This window comes from Galeopterus variegatus, unplaced genomic scaffold, assembly GCF_000696425.1.
Source record: "Galeopterus variegatus unplaced genomic scaffold, G_variegatus-3.0.2 Scaffold2200, whole genome shotgun sequence".
NCBI lineage: Eukaryota > Metazoa > Chordata > Mammalia > Dermoptera > Cynocephalidae > Galeopterus > Galeopterus variegatus.
The window spans coordinates 444,084-465,742 of record NW_007728311.1 but is presented as its reverse complement, the minus strand read 5'-3'; the positions used below and the strand labels follow the sequence as shown (position 1 = coordinate 465,742).

The 21,659-nt window shown below is 36.2% G+C and overlaps 1 protein-coding gene across 1 annotated transcript in view; it reads right to left on the bottom strand.

Annotated features, from left to right (window-relative positions):
- UBE2E3 (ubiquitin-conjugating enzyme E2E 3) overlaps positions 1–21,659 on the bottom strand; it is an 86,930-nt gene that overhangs the window by 4,415 nt on the left and 60,856 nt on the right. The window contains exon 4 of the mRNA XM_008580902.1: positions 1,237–1,369. Coding sequence (XP_008579124.1) covers positions 1,237–1,369 — 133 coding nt within the window. The remainder of the gene's footprint in view (positions 1–1,236; positions 1,370–21,659) is intronic.

Below are 21,659 nucleotides of genomic sequence, written 5' to 3'. Positions count from 1 at the left end.
AGAAAACAGCCACTGACTACAAATATGCAGTTAGTGATATACTGATATTTAATACATGTCATTTTGAATGTGAATACAACTTGTGGTGTTATCAATGTGAAGGTTTTACCCCTTTATTTGACTGATTCAGTAAGACAGATTACAGACTTGGGAGTATTAAAAAAGGTAATAATGACAAGACTTTAGATTCTGATACTACTACATGGTAAAGCACTCAAAAAAACTGATAGCTGTAATTTGAGAGTAAATACCTGAAGGTGATAAGGAACTCTGGTATCTGTAACTTAAGGTAAATACCACTAGGTGGAACTGTTGTTATCTTGTTAGATAATGGTTTCCTGAGAAATGATTTTTTTCCTAAATAAAATAAATGCTTTATTTTTACATACATACACACACACTCATACTAGCATTAAATAGCTACATAAATTTTAAAATAGTACAGGGAACATAAGAAGCTATTTTTAAAACATTTCATCGTTCTTAAATGCTACAGACTTGATAACTTGATATAGACTTTCTCTAGCATGTCAGACATCTCTGTAACAAGAACATAATTATGCTGAGGTTTAATTCTGGTGATTTTTACCTGTTGGCTTGACCATCTTAGAATGAGAAGTCAGGGAGGAAGCCATTTAAGTAACTGTTATGCTTAAGCTTTGCAAAATAATTGCCAGTCACTACAAGGCACAACTCAACCCTTCTCTATTATCCATCTATATACTTCAAATAAACTCAGAAACAAAAAAGAAACAGAAGACACTCAGCCACCCTGTTTCCATTACTATAGCATGCCCACAGAGGGCACAAAATAAGTTTACTAAATATTATTAGTTTCTCTCTTCTTGCTATGGTTTTTTCAGTTTTTGCATACCTGTAAACATAAGGTATTCAGCACAAAGTTATTAAACCCTTATTTCCGGATGCTGTCAAACGGGTTTACTTTTTATCTCAATATGTCTGTTAAGGATATTTTCCCTCATATCATAAGTACAAAATTTATGTGCTTAATTGATGTGCAAAGTATAGTTTTATTTACAATTAACAATTAAACCCTCTTTCTGTTGATTACAAAGTTATTTGTGAAACACAGGAGTCAATAACTTTCAGTTCTAAGATTCTTGGTTACGTGAAAAACAATGAAATAAAAATGATCACATCAATACACATTTAAGCTCTAGGATAACTGATTTTGGAGAAGTATAAATATTAAAGAATGCACTTCTAGGTTCTTACCTTTGGTGGTTTAAATGGATAATCTGACGAAAATGTGATATCCAGAAAAAACACACCACCTTCATATACAGAACCTGGTGGACCAAGTATAGTCGATCTCCATTCATAAATGTTATCTCCTTTAGGCCCAGCACTATTTAAAAGAAATCAAAAATCAATATGTACATGTAAGCAATACATGTTAACATTTTAAAACCAATTAAGTATTAAAAGTAATTTAGCAACCTAGACCAATAAGGGATGAGATAAGTATAAAAGTAATAAGCCCAATGTGTTCATGCATGTTCATACATAAACCTCATTTAGAAATATTTCAAACTCACAGAAAAATACAAGAAAATACAAAGAACATCTGTATCACTTTACCCAGAATTTCCTTCTGTTAGCATTTTGCCCCATTTGCTCCTGTTTCTTTTTCTCTCTCTCTCTCCCACTTTTTTCTGAGGCATTTGAGAGTAAGCTGCATACATCATGGCCCTTTCCCCATAAATGCTTCAGTGTGACTTTCCTAAAAATAATCTCCCATTAACTATAATAGTTACAATATCAATACTTTAATCGACAATTTGTGTTATAATGTTGTCAACTGACTTAGTGATACCCTTTAAAAAAAGATTTAATTTTCCTCCAGATATAGAATCCAGTCTTGGGATCATGTATGTCCTGTGTCTTTAGTCTCCTTTAATATGGGTCCTCTTTCAGCCTTCCTTTGACTTTTATAGCATCAACATTTTTGCAGAATACAGTCCTTAAATAAAAAACAAACCAGAATGCTCATCACTTTGAGCTCATGTGATCCTTCCTTATGATTAGATTCAAATAATGAGTTCCTGGCCAGAATAGTATGTAAGTGATGTGTCTTTCTCAGGGTGTCACATACAGAGGCACATGGTATCTACCTGTCCCTCACTGGTGATGCTAAGTTTTATTATCCAAGACAAGGCACACTCTGTCCAATTTTCCTACTGCTTAGTTACTATATTTTCCCTGCAACCAATAAGCAATCATTGAGCTGACCTTTGAAGACCATGCAAATATCCTGCTTCTTACCAGAATTTCTCCCCTAGATTTAACATCTATTTGTGATTCTTTGAACTTTAGTATAATGGTGGCAAAAACATGATTTTCCAACTCCAGGACTTCCTCCACACTTACCAGTTGCCTCTTGAGCCCTCTTTTCTCGTGTTTGTAGGTACACATTACTGGTATGGTCATGTAGAATCCTATTTTTTCCCAATGCTTTATAATTCATTACTGCCTTTAATTATTTTGATGTTGAAATTATCCCAGATTTGGCAGTGGAAACCCCTTGAACATGGCTCCTATATCCTCGTGACAATGCTGCCTGCCATCAGTTTTTTGAGCACTTTCTTCCCTTCTGGCATAACAAAATGTTTTAGACTCCCAGCCTCAGAATCAGACATTTCTCCAAGAAGCTCTGGTTCCTTTTAGTAGGAATATTGTTAGAAACCAAGATCTGAGTGCTAGTTGTTAAGTCTCAGTTACATTTTGATGCATTATACTCAACACCATCACTTCATTTATATAATACAAACAAGAGAGATAGTTCAAATAAAATCTAAACTCACAATTACTTGCTGGTAAGGCAACTCCAACACTCCTTAAACTCTCTTCAAATATACCTTACAGGCTTCCATTTTTCTCTAACCTTTACATCATAAATTATCTTGGCTTTCTGAATATATGTATGTATAAAGCTTTTCTTTTCTTAAAATTAGGACCACTGGTTTAGAAATGATCTGCATGTCCTACTTAAAACAAGCACAAACTAGCACTGATAAATCAATCACATTAATTAATACTAGGACATCAAGGACCGGCCCGTGGCTAACTTAGGAGAGTGTGGTGCTGATAACACCAAGGCCGCAGGTTCGGACCTCTATATAGGGATGGCCAGTTGGCTCACTTGGGAGAGCGTGGTGCTGACAACACCAAGTCAAGGCTTAAGATCCCCCTACCAGTCATCTTTGGGGGGAAAAAAAATACTAGGACATTAGTTAAAATTATTTAACTATATATTATTAATTCTGTAAAACATACACTATTAATTGTAAAATTTCAGGTAAGCAATGTCATCAATAATCAAAAGGGTGCTCTGAAAAATGGTTCATACAAAAAAAGGTATAGAAAACTTGATGGTGTAATAAAAGTCGTTACATGATGTTCCCGCCACCCCCCCAAAAAAAATCTGTCTTTAAGGCAGATATAGAGATGCAATAAAATCTTAATATTTTGACCTATTTAGGAGAAATATATTTTTGAAAATAAATAATATTTTATAAGTTTTAAATATACACAGCAATTGGAACTAATTACAGTAATGGCTCGTTGTTCTGCCATCATTTGAGAATCAGGCATATTCCCTAAGTGAATATTCACTATAAATAAAAACATACAAAACTGAGTACCAATTTACAAACAGACTTCAAAAGTTTAACCTCATTCAATGGCATTTTCTTTTCAAAGTTAATTTTTCACTTGGTGATTCAAAGTAATCATTATAAAACTAAATTATAGTATAACAGACTTTTATAGTATAGCACCTCTACTAAAATGTTTCTCAACTACACATGACACACACTAGTAATAGTAATAATAACATTAGCCATCCTTACTACAAGCCAGGCACTGTTTATAGCACCATAGTGTATAACTCATTTAATTCTCCTAACAAACCCATGAAGTGGATGCTATTATTACATTCCTACTTTTATATGAGGAAACTAAGGCACAGAGAGTTAAATAACTTTCTGTATGTTCCACAGCTACAAAATGACACAGAATTTGAACAAAGTATATAATCTAGTCTCTATTTTCCTCAATGTTTTTGCTATATTTCCTCTTCTAATTTTCAGTGCTGCTACTTCTAATCTCCAGTCAAATTTTACAAACACATATTTTTAAGTCCCCAAAGGGAGCTGTTGTTCTCCAAAGAAACCAAATTGCTACAGAGATATTTTCTGGTTCTTAGTAGAACTGTGTTATGCTTCAGATGGTTAGATGGAAGGTAATTTGGGGATTACTGTATTTTAATGCATCACAGAATTTCAGACTGAAAAAGACTGAGTTGAGGCCAAATCCCTTTCTTTACAATTGAAGAAACAACACAAAACAAACAAACAAAAATCCATCTTAAACTTCCTCTGCCAGTTGGTAAAAGAGCTGGGATTCCCACATCAAACTCTCAGTTCTCAAATATTCTTTCTTCCCACTTACACTATTTGTCACAGGACACAAGGGTACACGTAACTATTACAGCAGAATATCAAATGAGACTTTTCCTGTTGTCCTGGAGTAGACTGAGCAGGGATGCAAGTTATGGTACTGTGATCCCTTTACTGTACCCAAAGACACCTAGCCTAAGGCAAGTGAAGGCTAAAATCCAGCCCTTGTGTTGGCTGCCTTGTCTGGAGTAAGGAATCTCTTTTCATTCTCACAAATGTTAGTCAAGACATGGCATGGGTAGGAGGTGAGTAGAAAGGGCTATGGGATAGGGGCAACTGCAGGACTGAGTACACTCTAATTCAAACAAAGCATTTTATAGGATAGCAGCTGACCTGCCACTGAAGCCTCACAGAAGAGTAGAAAATGGGTGATAAATGCTGACCATCGCAAGACAGGTGCTACTCACCCTTTTCACTAGTTTCCATTCTCTCTCTCTCTCTTCCACAAGGGCAGCACTCCAGCAATTCTCCATTCTGTCTTGAATCACCCATTTTTCCCTCTCTGGTGAGATGTGCCCACAAGAATCCAACAATGCCATTTTTCCATCTTTATTAAAAAACTAACCTCTATTTCTATACCACTTCCAGCTTCCATCTCAGTTTTCTTTACAGCAAAACTCCTTGAAACAGTTATCTATACCTGCCATCTCCAAGTTCTCTCCTGTTTTTACTTGAACCCGTTGAAAACAGACCTTTCCTCACCATCACTACACTGAAACTTCCCTTACCCAAGGTCACCAGTGACTTCATCACTAGAGCCAATAATCATTTCTCAATCCTCATTATTATTTGACTGGTCCACCAGCAATATTTGACACTGTCAATCACTTCTTCCTTGAAACACTTTCTCTATTTTCTTGCTAGAATAACATATTTTATTGGTTTTCCTCCTAACTTTCCTGGAGCCAATAATCATTTCTCAATCCTCATTATTATTTGACTGGTCCACCAGCAATATTTGACACAGTCAATCACTTCTTCCTTGAAACACTTTCTCTATTTTCTTGCTAGAATAACATATTTTATTGGTTTTCCTCCTAACTTTCCTGGCTCCTCCATCTTATTCTCTATTGCTGTTTCTTATCTCTCTAACTTCTAAATATTACCAGTCCACCGGAGCTCAGACCATTTCTCTTTTCTACCTACATGTACTGTGTTGGTGATCTCATGAAGTTTTACAGCTTCCAATAGCACCCACATTTGTATCTCCAGCCTAGACTGCTATTCTGCTATTCCAGAGCTACACACCTAAATACTAATTAAACCACTTTTATTCTGAAACCTAATATTTGAATCTAAAAATGTTGAAAAAGTACCTCAAATTTAACATGTCCCAAATCAAGTTCCTGATAGTACAACTCCTCACAGTACAATTTCTCATACAATCTTTCCTATTTCAGCTAAAGGCAACTCCATTCTAGTTCCTCGGGGCAAAAGCCCAGACCTAATCTTTGAAAACCCTCTTTTCCACCCCTTATTCAGTATACTAGCAAATTCTATTGGTTTTTTTCTTCAAAACACATCTAAAATTCTACTACTTCTCCCCACTCCCAATGGTCCAACCTTGATTCAAAACATTAGCAAACCCCCACAAAGTTAATTTCAATGGCCTTGCTGCTTCTGCCTTTGACCCTATCCCCACATCTCATTGGTGTGATGGTCTATTCTCAATATAACAATCAGGCAGTGTGACAGCTAAAAAGTTAATCAGATCACATAACTCTGGTTAAAACCCTTCCAAAGGCTTACCTTCTTATTTTGTGTTAAAGCCAAAGTCTCATGACCTACAAGGTGTTGTGTAATGTGCCACCATCACCACCATCCTTCCCATCTGTTACTCTTTTCCTTGTTCAAATAGCTGCAGCAACGCTGTCCTCCCAACACACAATGTACACTTTGTATCAGGGCCTCTGCATCAGTTGTGTCTCTTCCTGGAATGCTCATTCCCAATGTACCCATATGGTTTGCTCTCTCACCTTTTGCAAGTCTTGACTTAAAAGTCACCTTCTCAGGGAGTCCTTTCCTGGCTACTCTGTCTAAAATGTCACATATTATCTCCACACATTTCATATTCTCCTTCCTATTTTTCTCCATAGCATTTATTATTCATTACTTTATTATAGAGTTACTAATCTTACTTGTCTGTCTGCCCACTTGAATGTAAGCTCCATGAAGACACAAGATGTGGACTGGGCTTTTTATGACCAGAAAGGGGCATATTTTTAATAACTCAAAGTGACTGAAGAGTGGTGTGATCTGCCCAAGGGTATAGAAAAGGGAAATCTCCCAGAGCAAGTTTACTAGCAGCAGTAACAAAAATAAATAAATACATAAATAAAGCTCTTTCTTACATTAGTTTCATAAGGAAGGATTAATTTACTTAGTAACTTCATTGATACATAAAAGCAAAATCATTCTGGTTCTGTGTCAACTTATGAAAAAACAGAGACAAAATTAACAGGGACTTAGTCTACTGAAACCTCAATATGAACTAATGCCAAAAAGAAAGATCAATAAATAGTTAAGTCCCATAATTGGGGACTCAATTTTTTGTTTACTATTTAGCAAATGAGAAATAATCTTTTTTCTACAATTTTTTCCTCACAAGCATTCATTTTTCCTATTTAAGTACCATGTTTCCCGTAAGCTATTATGTCTAAACAACTTCAAAAAGAGATGAATAACAAGTAGAAAGTGTAGATACAGTGATAAATTGACACATGGGAATTGTCTTACAAGTGTCTCTTACTGTCAACAAGTGACACTATTTCAAACATTAGCAGAATCAGAACTGGTATCTTAGCAAAATCCATTTTCTCACTGACGGAATACTAATTCAGAAATTACTTTTACTGCAAGGGTCGTAAACACTATCCTTTTGTAGCAACAAAGTGATTCCCTGTAGAAAATTTCAAATGCTTAATTTAATAATGAATTCAGACAAGTTAACCCCACTACCACCAAAGACACTGAAGACACAAGGGGGCAGTTGTACCCACCAACGCCCCTACTGCACCCACAAGATAACCACGCTGTTGCCAAGGACACTGGAGATATAAGGGAGGTAGTTGCAGCCACCAGTACCACTGCTGCCGCCACAAGGTAACCCCACTGCTGCTGTCGACATGAGGAGACGTGAGAGAGGCAGTTAAGCCACAGGCACTGCTGCCACCCACACAAGGTAACCCTGCTACTGCCAACGACACTGCAAATATCAGGGAGGCAGTTGCAGCCACTGACATTGCAAGGTAATCCCGCTGCTACTGTAGACAATGTACCTGCGCAGGCTGCCACTGCAGATGCTACAGAAACTGCCACTGCTACAGTTGCTGCCACCACCAGCACCACAAAGCAGCCACCATCGTTGCATGACAAGCCCGCCAAAGCCACCTACTCAACCAGCACTGTAACTGCAGCGTGCTACCACAGCAGCAGCCACAGCACCCAATGCCACTGTGCAGGCAGACTGCTGACCACTTGACTGTATTAAAACAAGGAGGGTCACCAGCAGAGTCCAGGGAAGGGGAGTAATAGCAGATGCAGCAACTGCTCTACCAGATGACCAGACATCAACACAGAGATACCAGAAACACAAAAAGAAAAAAAAAGGGGGGTGGGGGGGACAAAAAAAAAAAAAAAAACACAGGAAAATATAAGTCCACCAAAGGAATACAATAACTCTCAAGTACCAGACCCCATAGAGCAGGAAACCCTTGAAATGACTGAAAAGAAATTCCAACTAAAAATCTTAACAAAACTCAAAGAGATACAAGACACAGTTAGATGACACAAAGAACTGAGCAAAACTATCCAGGATGTGAAGGAGGAAACATACTAGTACTTTTAAAAAGAATGTAGCAGAACTCAACTGAAGAAGCCATTAAATGAAATAAAAAACACAAATGAGAACTTAAGCCTCAGGCTAGAGCAAGCAGAAGAAAGCATTTCTGATCTTGAAGACAGTTTCTTCAAAATAACTCAGGTAGACCAAAAAAACCCAATAAATTTTAAAAGATGAAGAAAATCTAAGAGAGACAGCAGACAACCATAAGTACACAAACATCCAAATCACGGGTATTCCTTTAGGGGAAAAGAAAGGAAAAAGCATTGAGAACATGTTCAATGAAATAATAACAAAAAACTTCCCAGGTACATAGGGAAAGACACAGACCTCCAGATTCAGGAGGCTCAAAGATCCACAGATTCAAATGACAAAGGTCCTCTACAAGACACATTACAGTCAAACTGGCAAAACTCAAAAGACAAAGAGAATCTTAAAAACAGCAAGAGAAAAATGTCAAGTCACCTATAAAGGAGTCCCCATCAGACTAACAGCAGACTTCTCAATAGAAACCCTACAGGCCAGAAGAGAATGGGATGATATATTCAAGATATTAAAGAAAAAACCTGCCAGCCAAGAATACTATACCCAACAAGGCTTTCCTTCAGAAATGAAGGAAAATAGTGTTTTCCCAGACAAACAAAAAATACGGGAGTTCACCACCACACAATCATGTAGCGCTCATCAGTGGTGGTGAACCTACAAAAATTCTCAAGGGAATCCTGCCTCTGGAATCCAAAAAACGATGATCACTACCATGAATACATAAGAAAGAGGAAAACCCACAGGTAGAACAAAAAGGCAAATGAGAAAGAGAAACAAACTGTATCTTAACATGTCCAACAACCAACAAACACCAAAGACAAACAACAAAAGGGAAAGAAACAAGATATTTATAACATCCAAATGAAAACATAAAATGACAGAAGTAAAACATACTTTTCAGTCACAACTGTAAACATAAATAGATTAAATTCCCCACTCAAAAGACACAGACTGGCTGACTAGATAAAAAGCAAGACCCAACTATATGCTGTCTACAAGAGACTAACCTCACATGTAAAGACACACACAGACTAACAGTGAAGGTATGGAAAAAGATATACCATGCAAATGAAAATAAAACAAACAGGAGTAGCTATTCTCAAATCAGATAAAAGAGACTTTAAACTAAAAACTATAAAAAGAGACAAAAAAAGGCCATTTTATAATGATAAAGGGATCTACCCAGCAAGAAGACATATCATAAATATATATGCACCCAACACAGGAGCACCCAGATATATACAGCAAACACTATTAGACCTAAAGAAATACATAGACTCCAATATGATAATAACTGGGGACCTGAACACCCCACTCTCAACACTGGACAGACCCCCTAGGAAACAAATCAACAAAAAAAACCCCAGGATTTAAACCACACTTTAGACCAATTGTACTTGGCAGATATCTAAAGAACATTTCACTCAACAACCACAGAATATACATCCTTCTCATAAACCTGGAACATTCTCCGGGACAGACCACATATTAGGTCATAAATCAAGTCTCAACAAATTTGAAAAACTGAAATTATTTCAAGTATCTTTTCAGAGCACAACATATTAAAACTAGAAATCAATAAAAACCAAAACTCTGGAAACTATACAAACACATGGAAATTAAACAACAGGCTCCAGGATGACAGAAAAGTTCTAGAAGAAATAAAAAAGGAAATTTAAAAAATGTCTTGAAACTAATAAGAATAAATTCACATCATACCTAAACCTGTGAGGCACTGAGGGAAGTTTATTGCAATAAACGCTTACATCAAAAAAACAGAAAGATTTCAAACAACCTAACGCTACACCTAAAAGAACTAGAAAAACAAGAACAATCCAATCCCAAAATTAGTAGACAGAAAGAAATTATTCAGATCAAAGAACTAAATGAAATAGAAATACCCAAAATGATAACAAAGATCAATGAAACAAAAAGTTTGTTTTTTGAGAAGATAAACAAAATAGACAAACCATCAAGCTAGGCTAACTAAAAAAAAAAAGAAAGAAAGACCCAAATAAAATTAGAAATGAAAAAGGAGACATTACAACCAATACCACAAAAATACCAAACATTTTTAGAGACTGTTACAAACCATACGCCAACAAATTTGAAAACCTGAAGGAAATGGATAAATTTCTGGACACATCAAATCCATCAAACCTGAACCAAGAAGAAATAGAAAATCTGAATAGACCACTAACAAGCAACAAGATTCAAGCAGTAATCAGCAGTCTCCCAACAAAGAAAAGCCCAGGACTGGATGGCTTTACTGCTGAATTCTACCAGGCATATCTTCAAAATATCCCAAAGTACTGAAACAGAGGCCATTCTCCCAAACTCATTTTGTGAGGTCAGCATCACCTTAATACCAAAACCAGACAAAGATACAATAAAAAAAGAAAACTACAGGCCAATATCTTTGATGAACATAGACATAAAAATTCTCAATAAAATATTAGCAAATAGAACACAGAATTACATCAAAAAAATTATACACCATGATCAAGTGGGATTCACCCCAGGGATGCAAGAATGGTTCAGCACAGACAAGTCAATAAATGTGATACACCACATCAACAACATTAAGGACAAAACCATATGATTATCTCAATAGAGGCAACAAAAGCATCTGACAAATTCAACATTCCTTCATGATAAAGACTCTCAGAAAATTAGGTATAGAAGGAAAGTATCTCAATACAATAAAAACCATATATGCCAAACCCACCACACATATAATCTTAAATGCAGAAGACCTGAAAGCTTTTATCTTAAGAACAGGAACAAGACAAGGACGTCCACTCTCACCAGTCCTATTTCATAGTATTGGAAGTACTAGCCAGAGCAATCAGACAAGAGAAAAAAATAAAGGGCATTCAGGATGGAACAGATATCAAACTGCCCCTGCTTGCAGATGCTATGATCCTATATATAGAAAAGCCTAAATACTCCACAAATAAATTCTCAGAGTTGCTAAACAATTTCAGTAAAGTTGCAGGACCAAAAGAAAATCAACCCCCAAAATTCAGTGGCATTTTTATATTCCAATAACCAACAAGCAGAAAAAGAAATCAAGAAAGCAATCACACTTTTAAGTCACTGAAACAATAAAATACCTGTAAATAAATTTACCCAAGGTGGTAAAAGATATCTACAATGAGAAATACAAATCACTGTTGAAAAAAATTAAAGAGGACACAAAAAGATGGAAAGACATTCTATGCTCTTGGATTGGAAGAATTAACATTGTGAGAATGTCCATATTACTCAAAGCAATCTACAGATTCAATGCAAACCCCATCAAAATACAACAGTGACATTCTTTACAGAAACAGAAAAAACAATTCTAACGTTCCATATGGAACAACAAAAAACCACAAACAGCCAAAGCAATCCTGAACAAAAAAATAAAGCCAGAGGCAAAACACTACCTGACTTCAAATTATACTACAAAGCTACAGTAACCAAAACAGCATAGTCCTGGCATAAAAACGGGCACTCAGACCAATAGAACAGAAAAGGGAACTCAGAAATAAACCTAAAAACTTACAGCTAACGGATCTTTGACAAAGGCAACAAGAACACATACAGGGGAAAAGCCTCCCTCTTCAATAAATGGTGCTAGGATAACGGGACATCCATACATTAAAAAATGAAACTAGACCCATTCCTCTCACCATATATCAGAAACAGCTCAAAATGGATTAAAGACTTAAATATAAGACCTGAAATTATAAAACTCTAAAAGAAAACATAGGGAAAACACTTCAGGAAGTAGGGCCAAAGACTACGAATATGACCTCCAAAGCACAAGCAACAAAAGGAAAAATAAACAAATGTAATTATATCAAACCAAAAACTTTCTGCAGAGCAAAAGAAACAATTAACAGGGTGAAAAAGCAATCTACAGAGTTGAAGAAAATATGGGCAAACTAGGCATCCAAGAAAGGATTAATACCCAGAACACACAAGGAACTCAAACAACTTAACAGTATTAAGAAAAAAAAAAAAAAAGCAAATAACCCAATTAAGAAATGAGCAAAGGACCTGAACAGGCATTTCTAAAGGAAGATATACAAATGACCAACAAACACATGAAAAAATGCTCAGCATCATTCACCATCAGGGAAATGCAAATCAAAACCACAATGAGATATCATCTCACCCCAGTTAGACTGGCTATGATCAAAAAGAGAATAACAAATGCTGATGAGGATATGGATAAAGGGAACCATCCTACACTGCTGGTGAAATTGCAAATTGGTGCAGCCATTATGGAAAACAGTATGAAGGTTCTTCAAACTGCAGATAGAACTGCCATATGACCCAGCAATTCCACTGCTGGATATATATCCAAAGGATTGGAAATCATCCTGTTGAATGAATACATGTACCCAAATGTTTATCACAGCTCTATTTAAAATAGCTGAGAGTTCAAACCAACCTAAATGTCCATCGTCGGATGACTGGGTAAGGAAAATATGGTATATATAAACAATGGAATACTACTCTGCCATAAAAAAGAATGAAATACTGCCATTCACAACGACACAGATGAACTTAGAGAAAATCACGTTAAGTGAAATAAACCAGGCAGAGAAAGAGAAATACCTCATGTCCTCACTCACAAGTGGGAGCTAAAAATTAAACAAAAAATTTTGAAAAAGAAAGAATCACAATAATATGTTGAATTTTCAAAAGGTCAGAACTGAACTGAGATTACCCCAAATCGGGAATGGGGGAGGGGGAGGAATTGGTAAAGGGCCATGAAAAGTGATTACATTGTACAATGTTGAATATATTAATTATCCTGATTTGAGCCTTATATATTGCACACAGATAATGATGTTCAACTCTATACACCACAGATATGTACAATCGACTGCGTTATAATAAAACAAATAATGAATTCATTTTACAATTTTTGTTTTAATACAATGCTTTTTATACATGTAACTTTTTAAACTTAAATGCAAATGCAAAACTATAAACTCCTAAAAATATAACCTAAGAGAAAACTTACATTACCAGGGTATGACATGGACTTGTTAGATACACCAAAAGCAAAATCCATGGAAGAAATGACTGATAAGCCAGACTTCATTAAAATTAAAAACTACTATTCTGCAAAAACAATGACAAGAGAATAAAACAAGCCACAGCCTAGTTGAAATTATTTGCAAAAGACACACCTGATAAGTGACTGTTACTCTAAATATATTGTACAAAGAATTCTTAAAATTCAACAGTAAGAAAGTCAACAATCCAATAAAAAATGGGCAGAAGATCCGAACAGACACCTCACCAAAGAAGATATACAGTTGGCAAGTAAGCATATTAAAAAATGTTCAACCTCATGTCATCAGGGAATTTCAAATTAAAACAATAATGATATACAACCACACACCTATTAGAATGGTCAAAATCCAAAACACTGACAACACCAAATGCCAGTGAAGAGGTGGAGCAACAGGAATGCTCATCCATTGCTGGTTGAAATGCAAAATGAAACAGGGAATGCAAAATGTCTAGATTCTTTTTTTTTTTTTTTTTTTTTTTTTTTTTTTTTTTTTTTTTTTGCATGCATGCATGCATGCATGCAGGTGTCCTCTTTGGAAGACAGTGTGACAGTTTCTTACAAAACTAAACATCTTAACATATGATCCTGCAGTGGTATTCCTTCATATCTACCCAAATAAACTGAAAACTTAGGTCCACACAAAAACCTGCACACAAATGTTTATAACAGCTTTATTCATTCATAATTGCCAAAACTTGGAAGCAACCAAGATGTCCTTTAGTAGGTGTATAGATGTATAAACTGTGACACATCTAGACAATGGAATATTACCTAGTGCTAAAAAGAGTTGTCAAGCCATGAAAAGACATGGAAGAAACTAAACATACATATTACTACATGAAAGAAGCCAAAGTGAAAAGGCTACATACTGTATGTTTCCAACTATGTATGATGACATTCTGGAAAAAGGCAAAACTATCAAGACAGTTAAAAGGTTAGTGTTTGTCTGTGGTTTGGGGAGAGGGAGAACTGAACAGATGAAGCCCAGAGGATATCAAGGCAGTGGAACTATTCTGTATAGTAAGATAAGACAATGGTGGATATACGTCATTATATATTTGTTAAAACCCATAAAATGTACACCTCCAAGAGTGAACCCTGATGTAAACTAAGGACTATGGGTGATAATGATGTGTCAATGCATGTTTATTGATTGTAACAATGATGACAGTGGAGAAGGTTGTGCATGTGTCGGGCTAGCAGGTATAAGGGGAACTCTGTACTTTCCAGTCTACTTTGCTGTGAACCTAAAACTCCTCAGTAAAACAAAGCTTATTAATTTAAAAAATATGAATGAAGTTTAGAACAAGCAAGTATATATAAAAACAAGAAGTAAATGTTTCTCAAAGTTTTGGTTTATAAAAACTGTTTCTAACTTATGAAGAGTTGTGTTCCAAAAATTTGTTTTAAAAAAGGCATTTTGGAACTTAGAACATATTTTAACAACAGTAAGATAACTGACGGCTTCAATGCTGACCCACAAAAGTTAGTTTAATCCATTACCCCTGTAACATTAAATGAGGTACTATACATCTAAGTAAAAAATACTGAAAAACCATTAGTATTTCAATTATCATGTTATCAGGTTAAACACTTTAAAAACACATAATACACAGTGTTGTTAGCTTAACCAGTCTTGCCCCAGATTCATGTAGCTCGCAGGTATTCACTCTGGCCTCTGATCGTTTCCTACTCTTTCAAACACACCCTTATAAACGAAGGAGAAAAGAGAGGTTAAAAAAAAAAGTTTCTGTTAATAAAGAACAAGAGGACAGTGATCTATAGATTCAATGCAATCCCTATCAAAATATCAATGACATTCTTCACAGAAATAGAAAAATCAATAGTAAAATTAGTATGGAACCGCAAAAGACCCCAAACAGCCAAAGCAATCTTGAGCAAAAAGAACAAACCTGAAGGTGACACACTACCTGACTTCAAAATATAGCACGAAAGTATAAGTAACCAAAACTTCATAATAATGGCATAAAAATATACACACAGACCAATGGAACAGAAAGAGAGTCCAGAAATAAATCCACACAGTAGCAGCCAACTAATTTTTGACAAAGATGCCATGAACATAGGGTGGGGAAAGGACAGCCTCTTCCATAAGTGGTGCTTGGAAAATGGGATATCCATATGCAGAATCACGAAACTATATACCAAAATCAACTCAAAATGAGTTAGAAGACTTGAAGGTAAGACCCAAAACAATAAAACCATTAGAAGAAAACATTGAGGAAAAGTTTCAGGAAATTCGTCTGGGCAAAAATTTTTTGGGTAAGACCTCAAAAGCACAAGCAATGTGATAGTTAATCTCAGGTGTCAACTTGATTAGATTAAGAAATATGCAGATCTGCCCTGTTAGAAGAAAAAAAATTAAAAATAAAAAGGAATATATAGAAACCCAATAAAGCATTATTCTTGGGTGTGTCTATGAGGGTGTTTCCAGAGGAGATTAGCATGTAAACCTGAGTGGACTGGGTGGGAAAGACCTTCCCTCAATATGGGGGTACCATCCAATCCACTGGAGGCCTAGAAACAACAAAGACAGAGGAAAAAACAAATCTCTCACTCTATTTCCACTTGAGCTGGATATACTCTTTTCTTCTGTTGGTGGATATCCAGACTTGAGACTCTTCAGCCTTTGGGTTCCAGGACTTACACCCATGGCACATCGGTTCTCAGACCTTTGGCCTTAGACTGAAAATCACACCATCGGCTTTCCTGGAGCTTCTGGAAGTTCTGAAGCTACTGGACTTGGACTGAGCCACACTATTGGAATCCAGTTTGCAGATGGCCTATTGTGGGACTCCTCAGCCTTCACAATTGCATGAGCCAATTCACCTAATAAATCTCCCTTCAGATATTTATATACATATCCTATTGGTTCTGTCTCTCTAGAGAACGCTAATACAGGCAACAAAAGCAAAAACAGATAAACAGGATTATATCAAACTAAATAGCTTCTGCACAGCAAAGGAAATAATCAACCGAATGAAGAAACAACCTACAGAACCGGAGAAAATATTTGCATCCATCTGACAAGGGATTAATAACTAGAATATATAAGGAACTCAACATGACAGCAAAACAAACAAAAACAAATAATTCAGTTAAAAAATGGGCAAATGATCTGAATAGACATTTCTCAAAAGAAGACATACAAATGGCCAAGAAGTATATGAAAAAATGCTCAACATCACCAATCATCAGGGAAATGCAAATCGAAACCACAATGAGTTTCTCATCCCAGTTAAAACGGCTATTATAAAAAAGACATAAGATAACAAATGCTAGCAAGGACATGGGGAAAGGGGAACTCTTCTACACTATTAGTGGGAATTTAAACTAGAACAGCCATTGTGGAAAACAGTATGTAGGTCCCTCAAAAAACTAAAACTAAAAATAAACATAACATATGATCCAGCAATCCCACTACTGGGTATACATCCAATGGAAAGGAAATAAGTATGTCAAAGAGTCATCTGTACTCCCACGTTTATTGCAGCACTATTCACAACAGCCAAAATATGGGATCAACCTAAATGTCCCTTAATGGATGAATGGAATAAGAAAATGTGGTATAAATACACAATGGAATTATTATTTAGCCATTAAAAAAAAGAAAAGGAATGAAATCCAATCATTTGCAGCAACATGAACGAGTCTAGAGGACATTATGTTAAGTGAAACAAGCAAGGCACAGAAAAATACTACATGTTCTCCCACTCATATGTGGGAGCTAAAAAAAGTTGATCTTATAGAAGTAGACAGTGGAATAGTGGTTACTAGAGGTTGGGAAGGGTATGGAGAAATGGAAGATAGAAAGATGTTGGCTAATGAGCACAAAATTACAGTTAGATAGGAGAAGTAAGTTGAAGTGTTCTATATAGCACAGTAGGGTGACTATAGCTAACAATAATTTATTGTATATTTCAAAATAGCTAGAAGAGAGGATTCTGAATGTTCCCAACACATAGTAATGATCAATGTTTAAGGTAATGGACATCCCAATTACCCTGATTCAATCATTATATATTGTATACATGTATCAAAATATCACCTGTACCCCATAAATATGCACATTATGTATCCAATTAGGAAAAAGTTTATGTTTTGTCTATTTTAAGGCCTATTATGACATTCATCAGCCAAATGCAGCCAAGTCTATTGTGCATGATCATAAAAAGCACTTTATAAGAGAGTTAAAAATTCTGGGTCAGATATTCTTCATTGCAAAGTGCAGTGTATAATCCCACTTCTGGGTATATACCCAGAGAAATGGAAGTCGTCATGTCAAAAGGATATCTGCACTCCCATGTTCACTGCAGCTCTGTTTACAATAACCAAGACATGGAACCAACCTAAATGTCCATCGATGGATGACTGGATAAGGAAACTGTGGTATAATATACACCATGAAATACTACTCTGCCATAAAAAAGAATGAAATTCTCCCATTTGCAACAATATGACTGAACCTGGAGAAACTTAGGTTGAGTGAAATAAGCAAAGCACAAAGGGATAAATACAGCAGGTACTCACTCATATATGAGAGCTAAGAGAGAAAGAAGGAGGGAAAGAAAGACCACAATAGTGTGTTAAGACTTGCAGAGGGAGAGAACATTCCTTGGGCTACAAAGTGGCGTAGGGGATAAAGAAGGAGGGAGAGGGAGGATGGGGATAATTGGTTGGGGGACACAGGATAAAAATGCAGTTTGTGGTAATGGGTATGCTGCCAGTATGAATCTGGCCCTCACATCATGGGCACAAGAGGTGACCATGGGCGTTGTATCTCATGAATATTCATAACCAATAATAAATAAATAAAGTGTATAAATGCAGGTGAAAACATTTCTAAAGTCTACATCCATAGTACCCTGAATAAGCCCAATCTTGTCTGATCTCGGATACTAAGCAGGATCAGACTGATGGACATGCTATCTACCCTAAGTGAATAACTGTATTATATATGCACGTATGGAAACAACACACTGTACCCCACAAATATGTACAGTTAACAAAATTTCAAAATTTTTCCAAAAGTACAATCATACACAAGGTGAAACAATTTTTTTTTTTTTTTAAACATACAAGTTGTCAGTTCAACATTTTCAACAACTACTATACACTTGGCATTGGTGCTAAACAACAAATTGTGAGGATGGTGAAATTAAACATCAACATTTATAAGTATATTGTCTTTAGCAAATACTCTGGTCACAATCTCACAGTGAAGTCCCTTGTTTTTAATATTCACATTCATTGTGTAGGGTAATTACAGACTTAACTAAAATATACTCAAAAAGCTGCTCTGTCCAGGAGATCCCTAACTTTCTCTTACAAATGGAGACATCAAGAGTAACTTTTTCCTAGGCTCCCATACTCTCTCTCTCTCTCTCTCTCTCTCAGCTGAAGCCTACAGGGTCCTACTTTCACTGGAACACAGAGAAAAAAAGGATAATCTTAGATATCAGTGAGTTATTCACTTTAACAAGGTTATTAATGGTGGTTGCAACTTTGGAATATCCCTAGCATGTAAAAAATGTAATAACATTAAGTATATCAAATACTAAGTGGGTACATGTGATCTAGACTGGGAATGGAAACTTAAGTAGCCCTTGTAACACTTTCCTAAGGGAAAATCATATCTCTGTATTTCTTTCCAAACTTCAAATAATTGCTTTATAACTACATAGTTGCTGGGTGTATTGGAAAATGTCATATTTCTCTAGGTTGGAAACAATTATGAGTTCATGATTTATTAGGGAGAGTTTAATATAGACAATTGGGGGCATGATGGCCGGGGAAACAATATGGGGAAATGATTCTTCTAACTAATAAGATAGACCTAGTTATCGGCCAGCAGTTTCCAATACTTTATCTTCCTACTCTAATCCCCTCCACCAGAATGTCCTCTTTCTGGTGAACTTGTGAATTATGGTGAAGAGGTACATTAATCTCTATTACAACCAGGAAACGGTATTGCTTATTAATCTATACACTGTGCCTTATGAACATGTGAAGTCATTTTAAATTTTAAAAATGTATTTGAGTTTTTGCAACATGCAAAATACAGTACTTGCTAGATTCAGTGGAGAAAAAAGAAATAAATTCATTCTGACTGTCTACGATTGTGTGCTGGGCACCTTTACTAGAAACTAAACATAAATTGGCCACTGCCTTCAGGGAGATTACAGCCTTGCTGCAGATGTAGATGTTAATCAAATAAATTCACAAAATACGTAAAATAGAAAATGTGACAAATGCTACAAGGAGAGCTGTGCCTTGTTGAGTGCCAGGGTGAATGTGACCTAATTAGGGAGATCAGGGAAGATGCAGAGGAATTGAGAGGATATTTGAAACACCTCGTGGGAGTTAACTAACAGAAGGTGAAAGGAAAAGACTAGGAAAGAAGACTGAACAGCATATGCAAATACCTTGAGGGGGTAAGGAGCAAGGAGAGTAGCAGGGCCTGGAAATAAGGGCGATGTGGCAGAAGCAAAGGGAACATGAGGAAGTATGAAAAGAGATAAACTGATGAGGGAAGTAGTAACAAATGTCCATGCAGGATCTTGTTTTGTTTTGTAGTGGATTTTTTTAAGGATTTTTGAAAAAAAAATTTTTTTTTAAAGGTAGTGGGGAACCCAGAGAAATTTATGTGACTGAAGCACTGAGACTGTTGTAGAGGCACTGCTGGAAAAAATCTGCACTGTAAAGGATTTTAAATAGTCACAGTGAATTTCTATGATATGCTTTGCTTTCTTATCCTCAACCCTATAACTGGAGAACACTGACAACAGATTCCCTAATTCTGAAATAAAACAGACTAATGAAAGTTTTTGATATCTTAGCTAGAACTTACTCCTTCTTACGTAACTTCCTTTACCCTGTTCTTTGCACAGTGTAAAGTTTAAGGTCTCATCCAAAATTTAAGCCATTTTGCAAATGCATCATAAATCTGTATCACAAGTCAACCATATGTGACAGATCACCTCATCTTCATTTTCCACCTTCTACTTTAAAACAGGCTATGATTGAGTAAAATACAACTAAAAGCTGACAAACGTACCAAGCTCTAGTCCAGCTTATCATGAAGCTTAAACTAAGTACGGACTCTAACAGCATCTATTTGCTCATTAGTTTTTTCTGTATGTTTTGCTTTGAAGTTTGATATACGAGGGCCAGGTATGAAAACAGTTCTGTTAAGAATTGTGTTATGCACTACATTTTGTTCAAAACTTAATACCTACACAGAATCCCTGAACCGCAAAAGACTTCCAAAATTCAATAAATCTATTTCCCGCTTATCTTATGCTTTACAGGAGATCTTTATCCTTGGTGGACAATGTAATTACAAAGCTTTATAATATAAGTAGTATGTACAGATAACAGTGAGGTACTCCCAAAACTCAGTGTTAATGACTCANTGCTCTTGGGGCCGGCCCGGTGGCGCACTGCTACAGTGCGCCGCTTGGGAGCGTGGCGGCGCTCCCACCGAGGGTTCGGATCCCACATACAGACCGGTTCCCGCTCACCAGCTGAGCGAGGTGCGGGCGCAACACCGAGGGTTGCAATCCCGTTGCCGGTCCCGGTCCGGGCGCGACACTGAGGGTTGCAATCCGTTGCCGGACACAAAAAAAGACCCCTGCTCTTGCTGCTTTATACTTTCTTGCCATTTCTCTCTCTTTCTGTTTATAAAGCAGAAGCAAACTTAAAAGCATAAACACAAGGAACAGCTATTAGAGACAGGTAAAGTCCTATTTTAAATTCCTATGTAAACATTTAGTACATTCTCTGATTTTAAATTCTAACAGAGAAAATTCTACATAATAAGACAATATAGAATATGCTATTAATTATAATTATTAAATGTAGAACATTAACCATTTATGTCACTAGACATTATACAACTGTTATGCTATAAAAGACTTTTAACATGGAACTGAATATTTTGAGACCTGTAACTTTTGGAAGAGTATAGTAAACTAAATCAGAAACTAGTGGACAATCAACATTTTTAACATAGTGGCTAAGATAAAAACCATCAGGGACTTTGTTGGGCCACATTTCGGTGCATTTCCACCATAAGGTGCCTGTCCATGTGTAAATCCTGTCTTTCAACAGTAGCCATTTTAAAGGCATAAGTTTGCCGCCGCCATTTCATAAGCGCTAATGTACACGTCGCTAGCTGCCTTCTCTTCCG